The sequence below is a fragment of the Prionailurus viverrinus genome, chromosome B1 (genome assembly GCF_022837055.1).
Source record: "Prionailurus viverrinus isolate Anna chromosome B1, UM_Priviv_1.0, whole genome shotgun sequence".
NCBI classification, from domain to species: Eukaryota; Metazoa; Chordata; class Mammalia; order Carnivora; family Felidae; genus Prionailurus; species Prionailurus viverrinus.
Genome location: NC_062564.1, coordinates 81,488,711 through 81,515,109, shown reverse-complemented (window position 1 = coordinate 81,515,109; position 26,399 = coordinate 81,488,711). Strand labels below are relative to the sequence as shown.

Below are 26,399 nucleotides of genomic sequence, written 5' to 3'. Positions count from 1 at the left end.
TTTTAAAAAATGAACTAGATCTATAGATGCTGATACAGAAATATGTCCAAGATATTAGAGTTAGTAGATATGCAAGCAAGATATGCAAGCAAGATATTAAACTGTATGTCGAGGCTGATTCCACTTTTGTTTTACAATACCTGGGAATCAATTGCTAATACAGCAAGGTAAAAGGTTGAAAGGAAACGTTATAGAGAATGAGTCTAGCTGACAGCACTTAAAGCCATTCATTAAGCTTCACCGCTAAAAAGGGGACACTGTGTGCTTTCTGATAAGCCATCTATCAATTATTCCTATAAAAAGTTTAATTGAGCCTCTATATAACTACAAGTTTATCAGAAATATAGGTGATTAAAATAACAAAAACACGTTAAACACACACACACCCAAGGGACAGAATGAGCCAAAGCCAGAATGTGAGAAATTCTATAGGACGAATGCGTCTCTTCAAGCGAACAGCGCTTGGAAAAGGGACACGGTTATGGAGGCATATTAAACAAATATGAAGTGTGAGGGTGATTTCAATCCTGACCTGAACAAAACAATTATAAAAAGACATTTTTGAGATAACTGAGGGAATACTGATTATAGCCCAGGCATTCCATAAAATCATGAAACAATCATTGATCCCGTTAGACGTGATAATAGTTACCATGGCTATTATTTTTCCAAAGTTCCTCTCTGTTGGAGATAATGTATATGGTAATATTTACAGGCAAATGGATATGAGGTCTGGGATTTGCTTTTAAATGCCTGAACAAAATAAAGAGAGGGGGTAGGAAGAACGGGACGCACAAATGACAGAAAACGATATCCTTTTATTAGTATGAAAATTGTCCGGAAGCATACCCAAGAAACCATTAAGCAGTCACCTGTGAAGAACTGTGGATTAAAAGGAAGGGGTCGGGGAGGGAAACTTTTGTTTTCATTTTATATTCTTCCATACACGTTGAATTTTCTAATGCACACGTTACTTTTATAATTTTAAGAGGCTGTATTCTCATGTGTAAACTTTAAAATCATCTTATTATTTATTCATTGAGTCAATTGACTATATGCAAAGGACCGCTTATAATGGATGGAACCAGAAAGGTTCTGGAATACAGTGAGGATATTCCAAACACACTGTTTTACTATTGCCAGTATAATAAGTAATACTGGTTACCCTAACCAAACAACCTGAAAAAAGAAACTCCTATTGAAAAATATACCTTCCGGTCTAGAAATCCTACTGGTGATGTTTCTGTCACAACTATTCTCTTTTCTGATTGGAGGATGGAGTGGGATTGAGGGTTCCCTTTCGTCCTAGGACAAGCACACTTTGTAGAGGCCTATAAACACACTTTCTTATTAATCTGACTGTAGATTTCCTGCTGTTTTTTGTTGATTGCCTCTGCTGACCTGGAGTCCCATCCCTAATCTGGCCTCTCATTTTCTATTCTCCATTGTCATTTCTTCCATTCGGGTATCTTGATCATGAAGCCTGCACATTGAACAATAGATTTGAGAGGAAGGACTGAATCAGGCCTCTAGGTGAGATTACTGTCATCAACCAGAGGGGGAAAAATGATAATGATGTCTATTTGGGGTTGTAAGAATATCGAAGTAACAAGAAAGAAACACACAAATAGGCTGCCACTAATCCCTATTTTCCAGAAGTATTTCCCAGTGTCTCAACCCTAAACTGCCTAATGTTACAGAATTGCCTGGGAGAGGAGAGAAAAACGGAGATGTCCTCTACTGACCTGAGGTTTCTTGGCACATCACACGAAGGCAATAAAAAGGCATTAACTGACCAAAGGAACATCACCAGAGTCCCCTGGACACCTTGTTTTGCTTAATGTGATCAATATCTTTCTTATTTTTTCTTACGCCCCCCACCCCCCACCCCGGGTCCCCTAGTGTGTATTATAGAGCACACTACATGAAACCTTGATATTAGCACTTCCTATAAATCTATTTTATTTTGGAGCTATGCTTCCTTAGTTTTAATTAATACCAAAAGACACACGAATTGTGTACAAATTAGGGTGTCCTTGGATTGACTGGGAAAAAAATCAGAATACTCATAATGAAGAGAAACTAATGGCAAGATATGTGGTCAAATAGCTACATTATTATAACTTTGAAATTTTTAACTGATCATGGCAGGAAAGGAAGAAGACAGAAGCCAAATGATAAAAGTAACCATAACACAATGATCTATTTTCCAAATTGGCCATTAATCTCCCCTGGTAACATCTGCATTTTTGTTTATTAGAAATTTTTTGATATTTTAATAGGATGCCCTCCATGTGTAAACAATGTTGTTAACTACTTTGGAGAAGGGAGGAAACAAGGATATATTCCAGTTTGTATGCCAAACTATTTTCAAGGCTATAAATTTCACTCGAATTTAGAGCCTAAGGAAATATGACCACTTCCTTAGACTGAACCACATATTCTTAAGGCAAAAGGCTTGAAACATTCATTATTTTACATAGTTTACAACCGTCTGGGAAACTATTCCCCCCAAACATATCACTAGCTAGTTAGTATCACCACAAGCAAAACTAGATCCCACCAAATGCTAATAAACCCAGTGGCATGGATAGCTGTTGATTTGCTTCTTTGGAGAAAACACATTCTCTTTACAGGCATTAGTACTACTGGAAGAAGAGAGATAATAAATGTGTGCAGTTCTCCCGTCACACAGTAAACGGAAGCTACTGGTAGTAGCTGTTGCAATAATAGCAGTGACCATAAGTTCTAGTCGTACCCTCTAAAGCAGGACACTCACCAGGAGAGCAGATGTAAATTTAAACAACTGACATCACATAAATACATAGCCCGGGGCCTGGCCCAGAATGGCACTTTGTCACAGGAGCCAGGAGAAAACAAAGGAACAGGAGTCCACTGTGCTACACAGGTAGGGTCCAGCTCAGCCCAGGCAGAACTCTGATGGCCAAATTCAGCTTGGCAGGGAAAAGAGAGAGGTGGAAAATACAGAAGGGGAGGAAGGGGAGGAGGGGGAATTGGCTGGGGTGAGGCTAGAGGTCTTTCCCTGTGTGTCTCCAGCACCCAACAGTGCTAGGTACTATGTGCAATTCAATAAATGTGTGTTGGATTGTAATGAGAGTAATTGGAAAGGGCTGGGTCAAGAGAGTATCAAAAAGTGAAATGAGTGCTGGAAATGGAAGAAAAAGGTACAGGAAGCTGCCAGCAAGTCCCAAAGGCAGCAGTGTCAGCCCAAGAGTACATGCTTTTCACATAGCACACCAATACATGTGCCAGATGAATGGGTGTGGAGAGATGTGCACGTACTTACATCTTACCTATTTCCAAAATGAATTTGGAGGAGCTGATATTTAAAATGCATACAGTATGACTACACCATTAATAAGATACAATGGTAAGTGTTTAAACTATTTACAATGGGACAAGATCTACAGAGGCAATCTTGTGGGAGGTTTGATGGTGAACTTTAAGAAGCAACATATTTACTTCAAAAAAATTATATTTGTTTTGAGTTGATAGGGTTAAAGAATAAAAAAGGAAAAGCAAGGCATTTTAACACAGGAAGGAATCTTGGAGATAATTCCCAACTAGCTCAGTTTATATAGATGAGGAAGCTGAACAGAGGTGTGTGCTTATAATCCCTGTGCTAGTTAGTGGCAGTGTTGAGATCAGAGCCAATATCTTCACTTCCAGTTTGGCGACCTACCAAGTTGTCTACACATAAATCCACAAAGCAACAACACTTCATTGGGGGGGGGGGGGGGGGGCGGAATTCATGGAGGTTTTTATTAACTTACGTGCTTTAACTCAAGGTAGGAATTTTTTTTAGTGTTTATTTATTTATTTTGAGAGAGAGAGAGAGTGAGCAGGAGCAGGGGAGGGGCAGAGAGAGAAGGAGAGAGAGAATCCCAAGCAGGCTCCATGCTACCAGCACAGAGCCTGATGGAGGGCTTGATCTCCTGAGCTGTGAGATCGTGACCTGAGCGGAAATCAAAAATCAGGAAGCTTAACCAACTGAGCCACCCAGGTGCCCCTCAAGGAATGAATTTTAAAACAAATGTAACTGTTTCGTAGGCGCTGAAATCAAACTTTCTTTTGGTACATCTTATGTGGCAACTTGCAGAAAATGGAGCTAATGTGCAAGTAGTTTGCAGGTAGTGTCTGCATACTTCCCATATGCACCTTACCATATACATCAAAGGGGTTCAGGATGCCAGGTGACCCTGGGTATGCATGACCTTCATGGCTGTCCCCACTGAGGCCTCCTAACTTACTGCACATCTGAGTAGGATGACCCATCCTCCTTCCTAACAATATACATGGAATTAATATATTTTCATAGGATTTCATGGACATGTCTCTCAAATGCTATTTCAGGGTATAAAAAACTATGTTGGCAATGGATATCACCAGGTTTATCTGTTGTCTTTGACACTGATGATTATTAATGCATATTTTAATGATTGCGAAGTATTCAATAAAACTAAGAAGTTTTAGATATCTGGATAGACTAGAGGCAGTCTATATTTAAATCACTGATATATTAAATCACTGAAATATACTTGAGGTCAGTGACAGATAGTTCTGAATCTTGATTAAAAAGTGAATTTTCTAAACAAGTTCCTGCCTTGTGATCATTGCCGGATTACGGTTAGAATAGCCATGGTCCTAATGGGCGTAGAGGAAGAGGTTACCTTACACTCTGGCCTTTCTATGCCTTTGCAATAATTTTAATAGCATCACGTAAATATGAAAGAAAACAGGATCCAGAAAACCTCTATCTATGGACCCAGGAAATATTCTGAGCTTTCAGTTGTAGAAGACCAGCTTGCTTCTCAGCACATTTAAATTTTACTCCGTGAAATAAGATGTTCTGGAGACCCTCTCTCTGAAACTCTCCTTGTTATTTCTTTTAACTGGGAGCCTGGCATCCTGGGACTCTTGCTGGCCATTTACAAGAAACTTTGTCTTTAAAATAAAAAGCATCTATTTTATTCTGAGAGGCAACAAACAGTAGCTTCAAAGAGAATTGAGTCAATGTGTGACATTTATCTTGAGAGCAAACGGACATAATCTTCTCTCTCCCGTGTCTCTTTTCAGAGGAACAGTGCAGCATGTGCTGGGGCACAGGGTCACATGAAAGAAACCTCCCTCCTCAAGTGTCACGTCTCTCTAGCAGGGGGGAAAGGCTACTGAGCGGTGGACTCTTTAAGGAATGAAATACACCATGACCTGGCAACAACTGAATCCTGTTCAAAAAAGAGGAATAAGGTCAGACCTAAAAGACACTTTTTTTTTCCCCCATGGTTTGGACTTCCCTTGACCTAAAGAAGGTCGAAGAAATGCTGGGGTCTAAATTACTCAATACAGGATTGGCTTTTCTAGCACATATCTCTTTGTAACTCTAGAATCAACTTTATGTGCCCTTTTTGCAACATTTTTGGGAAACAGCTTTAAAACGTGAGCCCTGATTAAAATCAGGATGGTGCTGTAGTTATTTTTATGGATTTTTTTTTGTGGGTTATTGTTTGGGTATTTAAATTATTGGGCAACAGATAATTTTCTTTCTTTGGTGCAAGAAACCAGCCACACTAATTCATTTTGAATTAAATGAAGCTTTCTAAGCTAAAGGAAAAAAATAATAATGAGAGATGCTTAGAAACATGGGTGACAGCCCTCACCACATTCTCCTAAATGCTTTCTTGGTATGGCCAAGTTACATCTGAATCTAGCCCCGGGTCGCCCTGAAGCCCACAATACAGAGTGTTAGAAGGGGTGGGGGACTAGATGGAAAAGACCCATCTTTCTTTCCACTTCTGAGATTAAAAAATCTGTAACAGCAACCAAATCATCTCTCTGTGATATGAAGGTAAATAACAGAATTAAATAGTCTATCCGCTCCTCCTTAACCCATAATCTAGTTAGCATGCCGCGAAGTGATGACATCGCTTTAACTGAGAGGGGCACACAGGCACCCTTCCTCCTGTTTGCAACCCAGGGAGCAAGAAACAGAACTCGAATTTAGGATGCATCCACATGGGCACACCAAACATTTTTCAAGGGACCATTTCAAGAGCCCTCGTGTTTGTCTTCACAGCAATCTTTCCTCTTGTGTGAGTTTTACAAAATGGGTGATTTTTTCCTACAGTTATTCGTCAATGGAACTGTTTCACCAACTCACGGCTTGTGCACAGAGGCACGTGGAGAACAGGTGACTTGGGTACCAGTCAACCAGGAGGGGGTTGCAGAGACACAATCCAAGAATTTCCTCTCTCTCCTCTCTCAGTTTGGTCATTTTGAACATGGCACTGATTAAAAGAGTAAGTGTTTTAGCAATAGAAGAAATCCAGTAATAAGAAAAGAAAAGAAAATGATTGTTTCTAGATCTCCATGTTAAATTCTGCTGAGAAGCTCGTTGCGACGGTTTCATGAATTAAATGCATTTAAACCATGAAGGGAACCTATCTTTTCCTTTGGGTATGTATCCTACAACCAAACAGGCAGAAAGTCTACCGTGCACTGGAAGTTCATGACCTCTTTCACATCTTTACATGCATCTAAGCCCTGGAGTGAAAAAAATGATACTTCACCACTGTTGCTAGCTAACTCAAGACGTTTTACAATGACAAAGCGGCCACAACGTGCCTTCAGGAGACACAATTTTATCAGTTACCTCTTTCTGAGTCTCCAGTCAACTAACATTTATTATTAATTTTATATAAGCTTTTCTAAGTAACTGAAGTCCATATGAATTTGTAGTGTAAATACCGTAAGTGCATTCATTCAGTAACCAGATACAGAGAATATTTATAAAACTACATTTAAAAAAATTTTGTTAATGTTTATTTATTTTGAGAGAGAGAGACAGAGTGCAAGTGGGGGAGGGGGTGAGAGAGAGGGAGACACAGAATCGAAGGGAGGGGTGGAGAGAGAGGGAGACAGATTCCTAAGCAGGCTCCAGCCTCCGAGCCGTCAGCACAGAGCCCGACACGGGGCCTTACAAGCCATGAGATCGTGACCTGAGCTGAAGTCGGACACTTAACCGATTGAGCCACCCAGGCGCCCCTATAAAACTACATTTTATATACAGCCATGCCTTTCTTCCTGCTGCTCCCCTAAATGAAATTTCTATAAATGAGGGGTGATTTTCTCCATTGCAAGATTACCCAGCTCCCTTTGCTCTTCTCCTGGTTTCCTAATTTTAGCCATTTCACCAGATGGCAGGTAAAAAGTGAGGAGAAATGAAATTCGGAATGGATAAACATTTCAGGATTTTATGGACCCTTCAGAAACTCTGGAGTGACTGGTTTGGATCACTTAGAGTCATAAAAGTTCCAGGTATCCATTTCCTTAGTTCTATTCTGCTGTTTACACAAGTTTTAAAACAATTAGAATTAGTGCATAGAGCTCACTCAGCAATTTAAATGGAAATTTGTCTGAAGTGCATCAAACCAATGTTAGCAGCGACCATTCAATTATTTGCCATTCATCAATGTGGCTGCAAATAATCAAAGCTGGCTAGACATACACAACAGCAGTGTTTACACTGACGAGGGCACACATAGTCTACTTCCTGTTCCAATCTGACAGGATATCCTCGGGAGACATCTGAAACTCCATACCTCCATCCCGGGACCGTGAATTTACCATACGCACAATTTAAAAACAACCCAGCACAAGATGGGATGCTTCCACCGTGAGAACGCAAGTGACTAACTTTCTCCCTCAGACGAGTCACTTGTGAATGTCAGGGCTCCACAAGACAACGACTTCTCCTTTGGAAACACTGTCCTCCCAAGAAAAACTTATGATTCAAATTTTCCACATGCACATGCCTTCAGAATCTGATTGGATTTGAATTAAAAAAAAAAAAAGCATCTGCAGGAAATGCTTTGATTATGTCTGAATGACAATATTCTTTAGGGTTCTTCTATGGCAAGAAATTACAGAAGAACAGGGTAAGTGGGAAAGGTTTAAATTCCACACACACACACACACACACACACACACACACACACAAATAATAAAAATGCTAACATAAAAGTATACAGTGTGATAAATTAGGGCAGAGTAGTTACTGTATACAGAAGTCCATTTGTGATGGGAGGTAGCAGGAGGGTGGGCTCTCCCTTGTCCACTGTATCAAAAGCAGCGGGTTTTTGTGGGGTTTTTTTTATCCCCCTATGTTCAGTGATGCCATGCACTTCATGACAAAGCTGCTTTGATCTTCTCCCATTAAATATGTCTTGTATGGACCTAGCCTGCACTTGGTAAGAAGAAAAAAAAAAGATCATTTATATGAAAGGGAGGAGTACTGTACGTCTCCAAGATTATTCATTACCTTTCAAAAATGAAGCTATTTGTGAAGTCTTTGTGTAACACATACATGAAAGAATACTACGCTGCTTGCTTAAAGTATTTTCTTGTGCTCCTGCTTTCTTATTCCTGCCTCGGATCAGATGGGGACCCCTTCCGAATAAAGCAATGAAGAAGACATTGCAATTTACGGTCAAAAGAAAGAAAGAAAGAAAGAAGGAAAAGGAAAGAAAGAAAGAAACGTACACGATGATTGAAATAAAAGACCCCATACCTGAGCTGGAGGGTTTAGAAACTCTTCCCTTAGGAACTGGGAGTAACAATAATTCCAAGGACTGTGGTGGTGGTGGCGGAGGCGGTGGAGGCGGTGGCGGGGGTGGTGGGGTTACTTTCTCTTGCTTCTTCTCTGAAGGCGGTGGCGGTAGAGGGTCCTCAGGCACCAGTGATGATTTCTCAGCCAGAAGACTCCCAGCAGCCCTTGCTGCTACCTCTTTCAGAAGGGCCGCCGAGGAGGTCATGGAAGCCAGGGAAAGGAAAGAGCTGGCCGGGGGTGGGTGTTCCTGACCGGGAGTCAAGCTTCTCTCACTGACTTTCTTGGATAAGGCTGCCAGCGTGGAACTGGCAGACTGGGAGCTAAAAGGGGAGGAAAAGGACTCAAATCGCATGGTCTCCTCAGTCCTGGTGAGAGATTTGTCCTGCAGAACGGCATTGGCTGCGGCTTTCAGTTTGAGGATGGCTGAATCCGGAGACAAGCCGCAGGTGGTGGTTGAGTTTGACAACCACTTACCTTGATTCCATATAAAACGGTTACTTGGAGCGTATTGGTCATTCTGTTCCTGCTTCTCAGCCAACTTCCTGGCAAGAACACTGAGCTGCTGGGCATGGTGGGACGGTGGGGAAAAGGAAAGATTCGAGCCCACGTTCACTGGGGACTCCACCCTGCCATTGGCCGTGGCGGTGGCATCGAGTTTGAGGGAGCCAGCCTCCAGCAGCCGCCTCAGGTTGCTGCTCAAGGGCTTAGTGGAGCCTGGGGGGTCATCCTCACACAAAGAAGACACGCCAGGGGAGAGGTGATCTTGACATTGATGTGAGTCTCTCAGGACCTCACCGTCAAGTCCCACCAGCTCCAACGTGTGACTGCTGGGAGTGGCACTTCCCAAGGAGGTGTCAGGGGAAGTGGACTGCTCTTGGATCCGGTCCTCCAGAGACAGCTTATAGTTCTCCTGGACTTCTCCATAGGATGCTTCTGACGGAGTCTCTGAAGAGTTTCCATACCAGTGCTCTCCTTCACTGAGTTCTCCCTCCGCCTCTTCCAGCCTACTAACATCTGGGGGAATTAAGAAGATCAAGTTTACTCCCCAGTGGGCAACAAGCAAGTCTGAAGACATTCAAACGGAGTTGTTGACATGCTTCCTCTTCCCCTCGCCCCAAGAACCACAAGAGAGACAGCAGCAACCTTACCAGAATGTCAGGTGCTGAGTCAGACAGTCTTGGCAGAAGCCTTCTGAGAGAAGGTAAAATACTAAACAGGCAAAGGTAAAAACACACCCACCTACGAAACATATTCATCTTTCTATAATTATTCCAGACAAATTGAAATGGAAAAGAGGGAGAGAGAAAAATGGATCCGGGAGAGAAGTAACTGCATGAAGAGACTGCTATTCTCAGTGGTGGGGGAAATGGAAAGAAACACATTCCCTTGTTAAAAAAAAAAAAAAAGAAAAGAAAAAAGAAAAAAGAAACGGGCATGATATCTTTAGTGTCGCATCAGAATTAGAGAGGCAGCCTGGCAGGGTGGGAAAATGTTGTCTGTGAGGCACAAGACAGTGGGAAGCCGCTTCCCCACTTTCTGATTCCATGACCTCAGGCAAGTCGCTTAGCTGGTTTGATAGAAGAGGCAACTGACTTTTTTTGAAAAGTTCATCCAACGATGTAAATACTACCTGCCTGTTAGATATTACAACTGCATCCAATTGTTATGAAGCTTAAATCACCATAAGCATGTGACTGTGATTTGCAAACAGGCAAGAACTATATAAAAATCAGATCTCATTCACAAACACTGCTCACATTACCGATTTCTTAAAGTGACAGCATTTCCCATGTTATGCATGTTACTTCTTTGAGAGTCCTGGATTCCGATTACCAACATGCCTGCCATCTTATCACAGGCAATGATTAAGAATTTCTCTCCTCACTCCACTAAGAGTCTCCTTTAATTATTTTCCGTCCATTAATTTTTCTTTCCACCACTACCACACTGACTGCCCACAAAGCACCGCTCCGTTGGGACTCCCAGCCATTCCAAGAGCACCCATGAGCTCTGTCATTGCTCTACCTTTGCTCAAGATATTCCTTCCATCAGGAATGTCTTTCCTCAGAAAACCTGACTATTTATCCTTCGCCTGCCAGCTCAAAAGTTTCTTCCTTGTGATTCTCCCCGGAACTCTCGGAATTAATCTCTCCTTTCTCATTCATTCACTTATCCAACAAACAATTGTGGAGTATCTGTGGCATGCCAGGCATTGTTCCAGATCATTCTAGACTGAACCAGACTGAACCACACTGAACGAAAATCCTGCCTTCATGGAGCTTCGTATCCCAGGAGAGGAAGATAGATGGCACACAAAATTTAAAAACTAGTAAGTCATACAGTAAGCCGGAGGTTGGGAAGTGCTATGGGAAAAGATACAAAGCAGGACAAGGAGGATGGGGAGATAACAGGCAGGAGGGAAGTTGCAATCTTAAATAGGATGGGCATATGGGGCCTCACTGAGGTGGTGACATTTGAGCAAAGACTTGAAAGAAATGAGCAGTTGTTCATTTAGCTCCCTCTGGGAGAGCGTTCCATGCAGAGGGAGTCACTGTAAAGGCCCTGATGTGGAAACACGTGTCCGTGGCCCAGCGAGGAGGCTAGTGTGGGTAGAGTGCGGTGAGTAGGGGTCAGAGCAGAAGGAGAGGAAGTCAGAGAAGTAACATCAGAGAAAGAGAGGGAGGGGAGAGAGCGAGGATGGGTGTGTGTTGTGAACCAGTGAGGCTATGCACACCTGCAGAACACTGTAAACTGTGGAAAGGTCTTTTGCATCTGGTGACATTGGGAACTACCAGAGGGCTTTGATATGATATGGCTTACATTTTCTTTCTTTTTTTTAATTTTTTAAATGTTTATTTATTTTTGAGGGGGGTGGGAAGGGGCAGAGAGAGGGAGACACAGAATCTGAAGCAGGGTCCAGGCTCTGAGCTGTCAGCACAGAGCCCGACGCGGGGCTCGAACTTGGGAATGGCGAGATCATGAAGTAGGTTCAAGTCAGACACTTAACTAACTGAGCCACCCAGGCACCCCTGATGTGACTTACATTTCCAAAGGGCTGTTCTGGCTGCTGTGTGGAAAAGAGGCTACAGACACAGGGTGGAAGCAGGGAGACCAGCCAGGAGGCTGGAACCCAGGTGAGGGATGACAGTAGCTCAGCTCAAGGTGACTGCCAGCGGTGAGAAGCAGCAACGTTCCGTGCATCTTTTGAATGCAGAGCCAACGTTCCCATGTTCTGTTTACACTGATTTTACATCACTCTAAATTATCTACTATAGACTTATCTTCTAAAAAGTAAGCGGTGGTGTTTCTTGAAGGCAGGGATCATGTTCTATCATCCACACATCCCCCACTGTGCCTAACACGATGCCCAGACCCCAGCGGAGTTCAATGAATGTTTAGGAATTGAGCTAAAATTTCCCATCGTGCCAAGTTTTGCTATATGATATGGTGTCTCTTTTCTGAATAGAAGTAGTTGAACTAGTAATGCATGAGCTACAAGCTGATACATTGATCTTCCCATGCTATTTAGAGAAGAAATGTCACAAATGACAAATTCTCTTTCACTAAGCTAAAGTTCCATGACTCCTTCCTGAGATTCTTTATTAAATTATCAAGAAAATGTAAAATATCAAATGGAATTTGCTGAAAAAAGGCAGATAAAATTGAATTTTCTCTGTTAAAAACAGTCTGGTTCCTTGTGATTTGCCACATTTCCTTCTTCCCACTCCATTTCAACATTTTTCATCTTCGCTGAAACCAGCACGACCCTAAACTACTCATCTCCCCACTGGCTTCTCCAAGAGATGCCTTTTTTTTTTTTTTTTTTTTTTTTTTTTTTAACCAAACATCAAGTAGTCAACATCCATTTCAACGAGAGGGCTAATTTTGTGTTCCTTTGGTAAGCCACCTTTCTTGATTTCAGTTTAAATATCTTATCCTTCAGAAAAATCACATGGGAACAATCCTGTAAATAGTAAGAAGCAAAAGAATCACTACAATAAGAACAGTTGAGTATCTCAAAGAATTTCTTCTCTGATCTTTATTGATGCTCACTGAAAGAACGTAGGAAAACAAATGATTCAAAAGTGAGTACTTTCAGATGATATTTTTGTCACACTAGAGTAGCTCCAGATAGTCAAGACTGGTCCAGAACCAATGTGGTGTCAGTTAACAAGGTGCCTGAAAGCAGGGTTTTGAGAACCACAAAAATCCATAACCACATGTCCCAGCTCGTCATTTTACTGAGACTATTAAATATTCTGAGGGAATATCCTGGTGGGATCAAAAGCACATAGCCACCTACTGTTAATGCCAGAACCAAGAACCCAAATCACACAACAACTGGCCCAGTGCTTCTCTGCAAAGCCCCAGTGCACCGCCCGCCAGATGCCCTCTGAATGGCAACTTCTAGTTGCCAGAAACTGCTGCCCTCCTACTCCTGGTCATCCATGCCTCCACGCTCTAGAAACAGAAATCAGCAAGAGAATTCTCATAGATAAGGACAGTAGTCACTCCTTATCTTAGGATAAACCATTCAGAGGTAAGTATCCATTATTCCCATATTCTAATCTCTCCATTCCTTCCAGGCAACTTCTTTGTTGGTGATCAAAAACTGATTCAACCGCCTCTAGAATTCAGCACTTCTACTGGCAAAGCCCCAAAGGCATAGCTTAATTTCCTACCCCCTCCACACCCTCAGTGAGCAAGACTAGTCCCCCTCCAAATGTGCTGAGGCTGGTGAGTGCATCAAAAACTAAAGCTGTCCTGGGGCGCCTGGGTGGCTCAGTAGACTAAGCGTCCGACTTCCGGCTTAGGTCATGATCTCACAGTTTGTGAGTTTGAGCCCCACATCGGGCTCTGTGCTGACAGCTTAGAGCCTGGAGCCTGCTTCAAATTCTGTGTCTCCCTCTCTCTCTGCTCCTCCCCTGCTCACGCTCGGTCTCTCTCTCCAAAAATAAATAAAAACATTTAAAAAAAATTAAAAAAAACAAAAACAAAACTAAAGCTGTCCATTCAGGCTCTAATCCTACCAAGCAGTGATCAGGAGATCCGAACATTCTTGAATGATACAAACAGTTAATATCTACGTTTAGAGAAACTTTCCCAACCTTGCCAAAACATAAGCGCCCAACAAGCAAACCAAGCATCTCTTAAACGGACCATTTTACGGCCTCTAAAATAGCTGGATGTTTCTCAACCAACCCATTCCCGGTTCTTTGTGGACGTGACCACCTAGATACACTCTCTTCCTGACTGCAAGAAAACTCGGATATGTAGAGTATTTTTTAACTCGCAATACTCTATTCATCACTTTTCTGAAGATGCTGCTACTAAAATTGAGACTATTCAAGTAATAAATCACCAAATAATTTCAACGCACATAGCCTAGGAGGAGCCAGACCAGAAACCCGAAAAGAAACATTTTTGAAATTATTCTGGCATCACCTGAGGTCAAGCAGAAAGTGGGGGAAGCTTTCAGAGACATGAATGCAAGAGAAGTGGAGACCTGCAGAGGTTGGAGAAAAATCATAAGCGGCTCAAACAAATATGCTTTCAGCTCAAAACAGCAGCAACAAGGATTTTCTCCCACAAATATTAATTCTCCTCCCCCTGCTGGGCTGCTCTGTATTTCACATCTGAATTCATCCAGGAGATGTCCTTGAAGGCTGCATCGGTCCAGTTACGGGGAGCTCCCCTTCGGCGGGGTGTGCAGGAGCCCGTAGCACCTTTCACACCACATTATGAGAAAAGATTCTCATTGGAGAAGCCCAAAACAAAGCATTCTGGCAATCTAGGGGATTAACTTGTTGGACACCACAAACTTTACAACAAGCCAGGCTTGACTTTTGACTCTCTTTCACAATTCGAGAAGCCCCTGGGCAGCGAGACAGCTTCATTTTCCTGTCCGTCAGGAGCACAGAATCATGGCACGTAATCTCTGAGCACCCCACATGCTGCGGTCCCGGAAACGCTTCCTGAGCACATGGACTGTGGATTTCACAGCTTTCCTAACTAAGGCTCCCAGGGGAAGCCTCTAAACGGCCAATGTAAATAACTTCCTTGTAAATACATTATTTTTAACCTCCAGAATAGGAAGCTATTTCCATTGCTAATTTTACAACAACCTATGTCTCTGACAAGCCAGGTTCACACTCATTCCTGTCAATTTTACACAACAGTCTGTTTTTGTGTTTTTCACTTTAAATCATCAACTCAAAGAATTAAGAATAGAAGTGGTACAATTACGGAACGAAAATATGCTGAATAAATTTTGTTTCCATGTGGTGAATATTTCTCCTTTGGGGAAAACAAAACAAAATTCCACTACCTAACACATTTATTTATAATTCAGTTCTCAAGCAGAAAACCGGTAACTCGATATCTGCAACTCTGGCTGCGTTTTTTTCCAACTCACTTCCTTTTCAGTTTGACAGTTTTAATCAGATGCATTTAATTGGACAAATACTCAACTCAGAAGATCCTCGATCAGAAAGACAGGGAGCGAAAAGAGAAAAAAGAATGCGAGAAAGAGATACCTATTAATTTTTATGCCTTTTGGCTGTGGTTAAAGTAAGCGGAGATGGAGATCTAAAAGCCCCATTTCTTAATCTACCCACAACTCATCCCACCAGTGGCTCCACATGAATCTAACCAGCAGGTTTTGAAAAGAACAAAGTTTCACCTCTTAGGACTCATGGTGAGTCCTCCTGTATCAACACCTTCTTCTTGTGACAACAGGTGTCTTCACCTAGTACCTACTAACTAACCCTCTGGCTCACTTGCATCTAAAAATCTTCCCAGTGTTCTTCCTTTCCAGCTAGCATACATTTATAGCTAAATATTTACACTTAATTTTTTAAAAGATTATTTATTCTTGAGAGAGAGAGAGAGAGGGAGAGTACGAGAGGGCAGACAAAGGGAAAGAAAGAGAATCTCAAGCAGGCTCCGCACAGTCAGCAGCACAGAGCCCTACTTGGGGCTTGACGTGGGGCTTGACACGGGGATGGAACTCAGGAACCGTGGGATCATGACCCGAACTGCAATCAAGAATCAGATGCTTAACTGACTGAGCCACCCAGGCACCCCTATACTTAATTCTAAGATCACACATGTCTATTAGTAATATCACCCTATTAGTAATAATCACTTGCAATTATCTAGTATTAGACAACCAATTTTTCCATGCAATTTTATACAAAAGTGGTTTGTAAGGTTTAAGGAGCTGTATACAGGAGTTATTAGCAAAACCAATGCTGATGAGTGACTTAATTTAACAAATATTTACTGAGCATTTACTATGTTCGGGGAGCTGTTTTCTGCAACAGAGAGCTTCAAAGACGCAACAGTGTCTTGCCCAACTGCTGCAGTCGACAGGGAGTGAGGGTTACACAAGTATACGAAGCACAAGGCCCGGTGTTATCAGAGCAACCCAGCAAGAGTTGTTTGTGCATAAATTAATTCCAGTGGTGCACATGGCTTTGGAAATGGACCTTGAAGGAATGAAGATGATTTTAACAGATGACACTGGAAATTCATGTATAGGAGGGTTTGCTAACATTCAGGTGACTAAAACCTAATAATTTTTTTTCCTGCATTCTTCACATTTTAAAAACTGACCATCTATTGATTTGTGAAAGGGCAGATTTTACCAATTTTCTTACCACACCCGCTGGTTTTGAAATCAAACCATTAGATTATAAATGCCTGAGGCAGGGCCACAGGTGAGTCATTTTTGTATTCCTGCTGGATGCCCTGGTCCTAGTAGGGGTACCAGGGCACAACCAGGGGACACAACCTGGTTGTAGTGACAACCAGGACCGCAAGAAGTGACAGGTGCGATTCCCAGTCCCTTACCCAAACACACAGAGGGGCACAGGGGAGCCGGCATCTGAGAGGAGGGCAGTGCACTATCGGGGTACTCTCTCACTGCTTCTCATCTCTTCTCAGAGACTAGCCTTGTCCTCTCAGGCCACCTTTCCCTGGAGGCTGCCAATTGGCCACACAGGTTCTGGGTTTTCCCTCTCAACGACTTACCACCAGAGAAAGGTCTTTCCCCTCTCATCAGCCTGTTGGAGGTCCTATTCCCTTCTCCAGACTTACCACTGAAGCCAGAGGGCGGGGGTTCTACAATTGACTTAATGTGGGTCACAGAAGAAAGGAGAGGGAAGAGACACCAGGAAGACAAAAACGATGACCCCTATAATGTTTAATAAAGGTTTAGTATGCTGCACATCAGGCTGTTATGAACCAATTTTATGATTTTAAGCATAAAACATATCCTCATGTAGGCCAGTTTTACCTGCCAATTTTTACACTGTCCCTTTGTAGCCTAAACGCCTTAGCACATGCCCCACACCAGGTGTGCCCGGCACTGAGGGAGCACTCTGGGGTTCAGGGTTCCGAGGCCACAGTGCGAGTGAAACGCACGGGCCGGCAATCGGCCCCAGGGGGGACAAAGCCTCAGAGATCACGGTTATCAAAACACCGATGCCCAGGGTACCCAACCGCTGTCAGCATGGCCAGGGAGAAAATTTAAGAACTGCTAGTTATTTAAAACGGCCAGGGTGGAGAAGACGACCAGACTCCTGTCACCAGTCCAGCTGGGGAAGAGGTGCTGCCAGGGCACTGGGAAATGGGAGGAAGTCTGGAGAGGATAAGAGTCGGCAGACTGAGATGGCACGGAGAGGCCCTCTGGGTCAAGACGAACATTGTGCACACAGGAGTGGTTTTAAATTATAGTTGCAGATGTCCACGAGTAAAACAAAGGTAACACAAAGGAACGCACCGCTCTTTATCTGCAAAGGGAGCTGCAAACGGTAGGGGAGCTGCTTTCAGGATTTTCACATAAAGGTGCCAGACCTTCCGGTGACCATCAAACTGCCCGTCACAACATGAATGGCAACTCCTCCCTAAGACTGCTTAGACCAAAACCCCCGCAGCTTGCCTTGACGCTTCCCTTTTTCTCAAGTCCTCATCGAACTCATTTGTAGATTCCACTGGTCCCACCTTCCATATACATCCCAAATCTTGCCACTTTTTACCACGCCTACCATTCCCACCCTGCTATACAACACTGCCGTCCTTGGCCTGGACTGTGGCAGTAGTCTTCCAGCTGCTCTCCTCACTTCCGATTCTTGCCCCGCTGTGCTCAGCCAGCAGCCGGAGTAAGCTTTTAAAAATATATGTCACACTCCATTACCCCCATCCCAGAAGCCTCCAAAATGGCTTCTCATGTTTCTCGGAATAAAATCCAAAACCCTTCCCTTGCCCTCAGGGCCTCCATAATCTGTATCCTTCAGACCTCATCCCCTATTACTCTGCCTTGCTAATAAATAATAAATAAAGAGCAAAATTCCCCCCAAATAGCCACACGGCTGACTCCTTTACTTCCTCGGGTCTCCCCTCAAAGCATCACTGTTTATTAGAAGAGAAGCTCCATGAGAGAGAGGACTTCGTCTTCTTTGCTATGTGCTCAGCACTTAGAATGGCACGGAGCAGGTGTTCAGCTATTGTCTGTCAAATGTATGAATGAGAAAGAGGATGCGCTTAACAATCAGAAAGGCAGCACTTATCAGTACTGGAAATGAGAACAATTTTCAAAATTACAAAGATAATCCTGTTTTTCTGATGTGAGTCAAACATGAAATAGGGAAAAGAGAGTGTTTTGCAAACTTTTCCACCAGTCTCCCTAGTGGCCAAGAAACGAGCACAGCATCCCAAGGTAACTCGGGGCCGCAGCCGAAGCCCCCTCCAGAAAGTCCCAGATTTCTTGGACTCTCCGCTTAACATTTCAAGGGAATTCCACATTCTACTCTGTCCTAGAGCTGTACTTGTTCTTACTAAATACTGCAGGGCTGTGCTTCACAAACCACCGAGGAACATCGATTCTCTGTGTTCCCAGCTGCTCTGGAGAAGCAAGGATGTATGAAAAGTATCTAGCACAGTGTCAAGAGCTCAGTAAAGGGCGGCTATCATGGTTACGATCATTACCGTCGGAAAATAGACAGTACTAATCCTATTACCCGCACTTCAGACAGAAAAGCTAAATCACAGAGGGTAACTTTCTCAGACTGCACAATGGATCTGTAGGAGACCAAGAACTATAACTCTATTTGCCGATTTTGAATCTGTTGTCTGAATTACTTTAGAGATGGTAAAGCCTTGGAGATTTAGTCCGTACGGCTAGTCTCTAGGCAGAGGCCTAGAAAGGGCCAGTGATTAGTCTGTGGCCCCATACTTGATTTGCTAACATAGGCAGGACTTGAGCTCAGATGTCTCACTCCAAAGGCCAGTGCTCTACTAAATCACGGCATAATCATCATTAAGTGAATGAATGAACTCTAGAACAAGACCTGGAACACAGCAGCCTCCCAACAAACAGTTGTTGAATGAATGAACAATCATGCATAAAACACTAAAAATATGCCGGGTACTTTATTAGATGCGTCAGTATTCATCAGCAAATTCTTCCCATGATTTCATGTGGTAGACCATAGTCTCTTCATTTTACAGACCAGGAAACCAAGGCTGCAAAGGTTAATGGCTTACCCAATATACCCACTTAGTGGGTGACAAAGCAAGGTTCAAACCCAAACCTTCAGGAAATCTAACAGAGTGCGAGTTGTTTGACAAAAAGTAATCTTTCAGGTAAGCAAAAAGTACGGTAACTTCAAGTAATCAATATTTTAAGTTTCATTGTTTTTAAAAAAATTTTTAAAGTAGGGGTGTTTCTATTTATTTACTTATTTTTAAGTTTATTTTCGAGAGACAGAGAGCAAAACAGAGGAGGGGCAGAGACAGTGGGAGACAGAGACAGAATCCCAAGCAGAAGCAGGCTCCACACTGTCAGCACAGAGCTTGATATGGGCTCCAACTCACGAACTGTGAGATCATGATCTGAGCCACAATGAAGAGTCAGACGCTTAACCAATGGAGCCACCCAAGCACCCCTTTGTTTATTTATTTTAATTAATTATTAATTTTTTATTTAGAGAAAGCGCACAAGTAGGGGAAGGGGGCAGAGCGAGAAAGAGAGAATTTCAACCAGGCTCCAAGCTCAGGGTGGATCCCTACAAATGATAGGACTGTCATTTGTAATTCTGAAAATCGTTCTCATTTCCAATACTGATAAGTGCTGCCTTTCTGATTGTTAAGCGCATTCTTCTTTCTCATTCATACATTTGACAACCCTGGGGTCATGACCTGAGCCAAAATCCAGAGTCAGATACTCAGCCAACTGAGCCACCCAGGCACTCCTGCATTTTAAGTTTTATTTTGATGGGATTTCAAAAGCATACACACCCAGACACGAGCTCCTTCTTTCTAAATTTGTGGCTTTTTGTCTCCCATCCAGCTTAATAAAACTGTGCAAACTAAGGATGAAAACCTGGTGTCATGGGTTGAATTGTGTCCCCCACCCAAAGATGTTGGAGTCCAACCCCCAACACCCGTGAATGCGACCTTATTTGGAAATAGGGTCTTCACAGATGAACCAGTTAAGATGAGGTCATTATTGTGGACCCTCATCCAGTATGACTGGTGTCCTTATAGAAAGGGGAAATCCAGACACAGAGACAGACACGCCTACAGGCGTGAATACCATGTGAAGACTAGAGTGACCCTCTCACAGCCAAGGAACTACCACAAGCAGGGACAGACTTCTGGAACAGACCCTTCCTTGTGTCTTCATTGTGTCTCTGCCGGCCAACACCGTGGTCTGGGACTTCTGGCCTCCAGAACAGTGAGGCAATAAATTTCTGTTGTTCAAGCCATCCAGTTTGCGATACTCTGTTACGGAGGCCCCAGAAAACTGAGACATGTACGTCTGAACGAAGGCCTGAGACTTTTTCTGGATTGGTTCACCTCTGGATTCTGAACCGGAGCCTAGCTTAGGGCTGTAGTTTTTGCACAACCTGGTTATCACAGAACGGACCATGCTGCTGTGCCGTGCGATGTCCTCCGAGGCTGGAAGGACTGGGAGCCGACTATTAAGCTATTTTTACCTACCTCTGAATTTTAACCAAATTTTGTTCAAATGAAAGATTCTGAGAAAGACGTTAAGCAAGAGAAGTCTTCTATTACTAGAGCTACTTCAAAATCTCCAAACAAAAAAATACACTCGTGGCCACATATGTTGTAGCAAATTAATAAGAAAGGGATAGTTCAAAGTATAGCATGAATCCACTGACCACAAGGCCAATCTACACACCAAAACACTTCTGGTTAGTCCACGGATTGATAACTTGCTCCTTCACCCTTTCCTGCACCTCCATGTTACAGAAAGCATATAGAATCTGTCCCCTCAAGCAATCAGAAGTAAATTTACCATGGCTACCATGGCATTATCAGAAAAATTGTCTGTTAAGGCTGATAAATCGGTCGATTATCTGCTTCCTTGACTTTTATTTCCTCTTGTATAAATGTTTTCATCCCAACATTACCAATACCTGTTATAAGATGAACCATATATTACCAAACTACTGAAATCACCGGGAAATTCTTAATAGATCAAAAAAGAACTTAACTACCAAAAAAAGCCCTAATAACATAATAATGCACTCTGTCGTCTAGGAACAGCACTCTATAGAGAGATAAATGGCTACTTATTGAAATCTCAGCTTATACATAAAATGATACATTTCTTCCCGGGCACATTTACCAAGCACTGACATCACATACCTTGTAATGAAACATATTATGCTCATAATCATTCTGACTGCCAAAAGAAAATTTCACACAGTAAGTCCTTTATTTACTAAAAATATATGTCTATACAGGAAGAAAATGGGCGTTTGGGGAGAAGAGATTTACCAAAGGAGAAGAGAGCAAATGAAATTGCTTTTATTTAGTGCTTAAATACATATAAAATAAAAGCTGCAGAGAAGACAGATCCCAATCCCCCACATTTTCATGAAAGAATGTTGGTGCATGGGCACCTGGATGGCTCAGACAGGTAAGTGTCAGACTCTGGATATCAGCTCAGGTTATGATCTCACTGTTCGTGGGTTTGAGCTCACGTCGGGCTCTGTGCTGACAGCGCAAGATGCTCTCTCCCCCTCTCTCTCGCTCTGCCCCTGCTCATATGCGCATGCTCTCTCAAAATAAATAAATAAACTTAAAAAAAAAAAAAGGAATATGGGTGCAATGAATTGTGAGAGAATGGTTTTTTTTATTATGCACAAGAATCCATGACACCGATTAGAAGGACAACCCCTAACTCAAAGTTAACTTTAAATACGGATTTAGGCCAAGAATTTTTTTTTTTTAATTTTTTTTTCAACGTTTATTTATTTTTGGGACAGAGAGAGACAGAGCATGAACGGGGGAGGGGCAGAGAGAGAGGGAGACACAGAATCGGAAACAGGCTCCAGGCTCTGAACCATCAGCCCAGAGCCCGACGCAGGGCTCGAACTCACGGACCTCGAGATCGTGACCTGGCTGAAGTCGGACGCTTAACCGACTGCACCACCCAGGCGCCCCTAGGCCAAGAATTTTAACCTTTATTCCGACCAGGTTTTGTGCCACAGCTGCTACCAAGCGGCCAAATGTATTCTTATTTATTCTTTTATTTTCCCTGGCCACCTTCTGGAACACACATAAGTCAATGATCTGGCCAAAGACCATGAAAACAAATACCACAACCAACCAACCAACTAGGGCAATCCCAAGGGCCAGGAGAGCCTGTAGCTAGGTTAACATCGCCTCAACAACGGGGTCCTGTGGTTTCATCCACTTAATTGTCTTTGAAGGATCCGGGAGGTGGGAGCTTTCCACAGGCATGCCCACTTTGGGGTTTGTTTCGCTGAGAAACCTTTCCTAGGTCTTTCACTCAAAAGACCTGTCACTGCCTTCTAGCTGTCTATTCACTACGAGCAATGCTCCACGGAGGAAAACATTCATTCCACTTCCCAACAAAGCTCAGATGCTTCTGGAAATGCATCAAGTGGTAAGGATGACATTAGGAAACCTGCTCTACTGACAACTGCTTCAAAGGAAGGCTCAGGGGCGCCTGGGTGGCTCAGTCGGGTAAGCAGCCGACTTCGGCTCAGGTCACCATCTCGCGGTCCGTGAGTTGGAGCCCCGAGTCGGGTTCTGTGCTGACAGCTCAGAGCCTGGAGCCTGTTTCGGATTCTGTGTCTCCCTCCTCTCTGCCCCTCCCCTGTTCATGCTCTGTCTCTCTCTGTCTCAAAAATAAATAAACGTTAAAAAAAATTTTTTTAAAAAAAAAAAAGGCTCAACTCCAAGGTAAGGCTCAAAACAAGAAATATCCCTCTGGCATGCATACATGTGGCCCCAAAGTGACCAGGAGTGACTGACATTATTCACACTCTGCTTCCTCTCGTTCTTAACCTTTTGGGGGGGGAGTCTAGAAGACACCCTGATTTTGTGTTCAAATATGCACACTGCTTCCTTTCCATCTTCTAGAACTTACAACTGTAGGCAGCCCTCTAGGGGCAATGTTTCCCATGTATTACAAGAACCTAGTTAACTGGCCTATCCTCCCCCAAAATCTGGTGTTTGAAAAGAAGGATGAAAATGTATTGAGCAATTTAAAGAAGTTCATTTGAGGAATACAAGTTTGAAACGCTGTTTGACGTAAATACGCTCAACTAATCGGGCTTTGTTTTAAATCTACATGTTTTGAAGTTACTTAGAGAAAGCCAAATTCTTCTGGTATTTCCATGTTAATATCAGCAGCAGTGACTCCAGTAAAGCAGGTTCTGCAATCTTCTTCTGTGAACAGACAGACAGCAAATACTTTAGGCTTTATGGGGCACCTGTGGTCTTCATCCCATGTTCTTTGCTTTTGTTGTTGCTGTTGCTTTTTTTTTTTTTTTTAACAATTGTTTAAAAATGCAAGAACCATTCTTAGCTCAAGGGGCTGCACAAAAACAGGCCACAGTTTGCTGACTCCTGCTCTAGAGTATAGGTGATTTACTTTTTCTTTATAATAAAAGTAGAATGGTACTTAAAATGATATCGGAAATTCAGATATATGACAACACGCTTCATCATCATCTTAATCCAGCCACCTCTGTGAGTCACTGAGCATGTCTGTACCTCGGTTTCTTCACTACAAAATGAGGGGCAAGAACAGATCAGTGATTTATAAACCATACCCTCAAGGAGCCCAAGGACTCCAGCTTACCTCCTACCTTAGCACACACTTAAGCCGCACAACCTGGCATTGACCTTGTCTATACACTGGAGCTCTCCTTAAAGACAAGGGTTCCACTAATTTTTTTTTTTTTTTTTAAGTTTCGAAAATACGGTACCAAATGATCTCAAGAATCCTTCTGGTGTTAATTCTCTATGAATCCAATATTGGATAGTTGATCCTTTTCAAGTCATTTGATTGGGAAGTGTCAGGTCCTTTAAAACCCTGTCTTGAGATATTTAAAGGAAGAAAAACAAGAACAAGAATGAGATCATACTCTAAGAGACTACCCGTACGTATGTATTTAGAGCTGTGGAAATCCACCAGACAGGTCTATCAGAGGGTTCCCGAGTCCCACAGATTAGGGGTCTGGGAAAAGCAGAATGGTTTCGCAGGGGAAAGAGCTCTGAGTACAGACTCAGGGACCTGGGTTCCCATCTGAATTTGGAACTTACAAGCTATATGACTCATGTTTAGTTAACAAAAATTCGAGAGCCCACTGAATATGAACTCCTGGTGCGGGTGTTAGGAATATGGAGATGAACCAGACAGACATGGAACGTTCTGCCTCCCATCACACGATCCCTCATCTGTAAAGTATGGTAATAGCGAAGGATTTGTCAACTGCAAGGTGTAGAGAACATTAAGCTAGAAAGCTACAGATTCTCTTCCTTTTAAGTACATAAAATAAATGCAACTTCAAGGATTGACCAAATGAATACAATAAAGCCATAATAGGTTTTGCAGAGCAAAAGAAACCATTTCTAGAACCTGAAGCAGCAGGACAAAACAGAAAGGGCACAAGCTTAGAACTCCAGACACTCCCACTCTGCTTCCTAATAGACCCACCTGACATGCACAGGCCTATTCTCTTGTTTATAGAATAAGATACTGATATCGCCATGAGGCTACTGTGAAGGGAAGTTAGAATTACGTAAGTAAGGCACCTGGCACAGAATTAGCACTCAGTGAATAATAGTGTCCCCTCGCCCTCCCTCCCAGACACCTAGAAATCTCAGATGAGAGAACACTGTATTTTAGATGGTAGGGCTTACCTCAAAATTGTTGATATTGCTACCCAGCTCTATATCATAATCACCTCAACCAAAGAGGACAGGAAACTTCTGGTTGTTATGACCATGGAATCCAGATGTAGAATATGCCCAGTCATCAGGAAAATCTTACAGTCTTGGCACAGTTTGAGGACAGAGAGAGAGCAACAGCCAATAGCTGAGGGGAGACTCTACAGTCTGGAATGTGCCACAGACTTCCAACCACAAAAGTTCTCTTTGCACTTCGTCTGTGGTATCCCCCTGTGGTGTAGGCCGTGGCCTCTGCTCTTCTCGGCAAGTCTCCTCCGGAAGCACATGACTCTCCCCAGGCTTCTCTAGGCCGCATCCATGTGAATGTCTGTGGCACTGTTCATCACCTCCTACCCAGCCCAGCTGTACACGTTAGCCAAATCATTGTCTCATTGCTGAGAAAGGATGACAGCAGATGTTCTCCATGGTCCTTTCTACCTCTAAAATCCTTTGATTCTGTGATTCACTCTTAACCTCATTCATTCAACTCATTCATTCATTCATGCAAGAATCTTTATGAAACACCTCCTATTTATTTGATTCTGTGACCCGTTCTTAATTTCATTCATTTGTTCATTTATTCAACCATATCTGACCACTTACACCAGGTACTGCGATGTGCAAGAATGTACAAAAGTAAATATGGAATAGGCCATGCCCTTAAAAAGCTCACAGCGATAAGGACATAGAGGAATAAGCAATTACAGTGTGGCATGGGAGGTATTATGAGAGACCAGTGGGAACCAGTGGAGGTTCCCTAATTCCTCCCAGTAGGTGGAAGGAACAATAGTAGGGGAGGAGGGGAAGCTGGAAAGGCCTCCCTGAGAGCTGAGTGCTAAGTGCCTATTGATAAGCAGAAGGTTAATCTGATGGGTTCAAGACATCCAGAAATAGGGGGAACGAATCTGCCAAAATAAGGAAATACAAGCATGGTAGTCTGTCATATAGATAATTCAGTATGAATGAAACAAGGGGTATACAGCAGGGCAAGAGAAAGGGGGCACAGATGATGAAGCATCTTCCATACTTTACTAAGAAGAGCAAACTTTATCCAGTTAGGGGATGTCTGGGATGTCTAAAAGATCCTCAATAAATCCACGAGTGTTTTAGAAAGCCTACTGTGGTAGCAGTGTGGATACTGGGCTACACAGAGGCCAGGGTAGGGGGATGGGGATATGACATTGAGGCAAAAATAAATAAATAAATAAATAAATAAATAAATAAATAAATAAGTTGTGAATCCTTACAGGAGAAAATGAGAGTGTATGGTACAGCAGTGGCAGGGAGTGGCCATGATGAACTCCAGAGATATATCTACAAGAGAGTCAAGAGGCTTGGTGATCAGTTTGATGCGGGAGGAGAGGAAGAGGATGGCATCTAGGATCACACTCAAGCTTCTGTCTTGGGCAAGGGGGTTAATGGTTGGTGAGGACAGCAGTCCAGGCAGAGAACACAAGAAGCCCAGAAACACTCCCAGTTTCCCAAGCCCAAAAGCCTTGACCATCTCTTGTCCGCAGCAAAGCACGGTCCACCT

General features: G+C 42.9%; 1 protein-coding gene across 9 annotated transcripts in view; it reads right to left on the bottom strand.

Moving 5' to 3' along the window:
- Window positions 1–26,399, bottom strand: part of ZNF827 (zinc finger protein 827) — a 188,337-nt gene that overhangs the window by 146,812 nt on the left and 15,126 nt on the right. For 8 of the 9 annotated variants that reach the window (XR_007151669.1, XR_007151670.1, XM_047856734.1 and 5 more), the window contains exon 1: window positions 8,588–9,730. Coding sequence is in view for 7 of the 9 variants with exons in the window: in XM_047856734.1 (XP_047712690.1) it covers window positions 8,588–9,701 (1,114 nt within the window). In the remaining 2 variants the exon portion in view is untranslated. Of the gene's footprint in view, window positions 1–8,587; window positions 9,731–26,399 lie in introns of those variants that run through there. The other variant, XM_047856737.1, reaches the window with a different exon arrangement.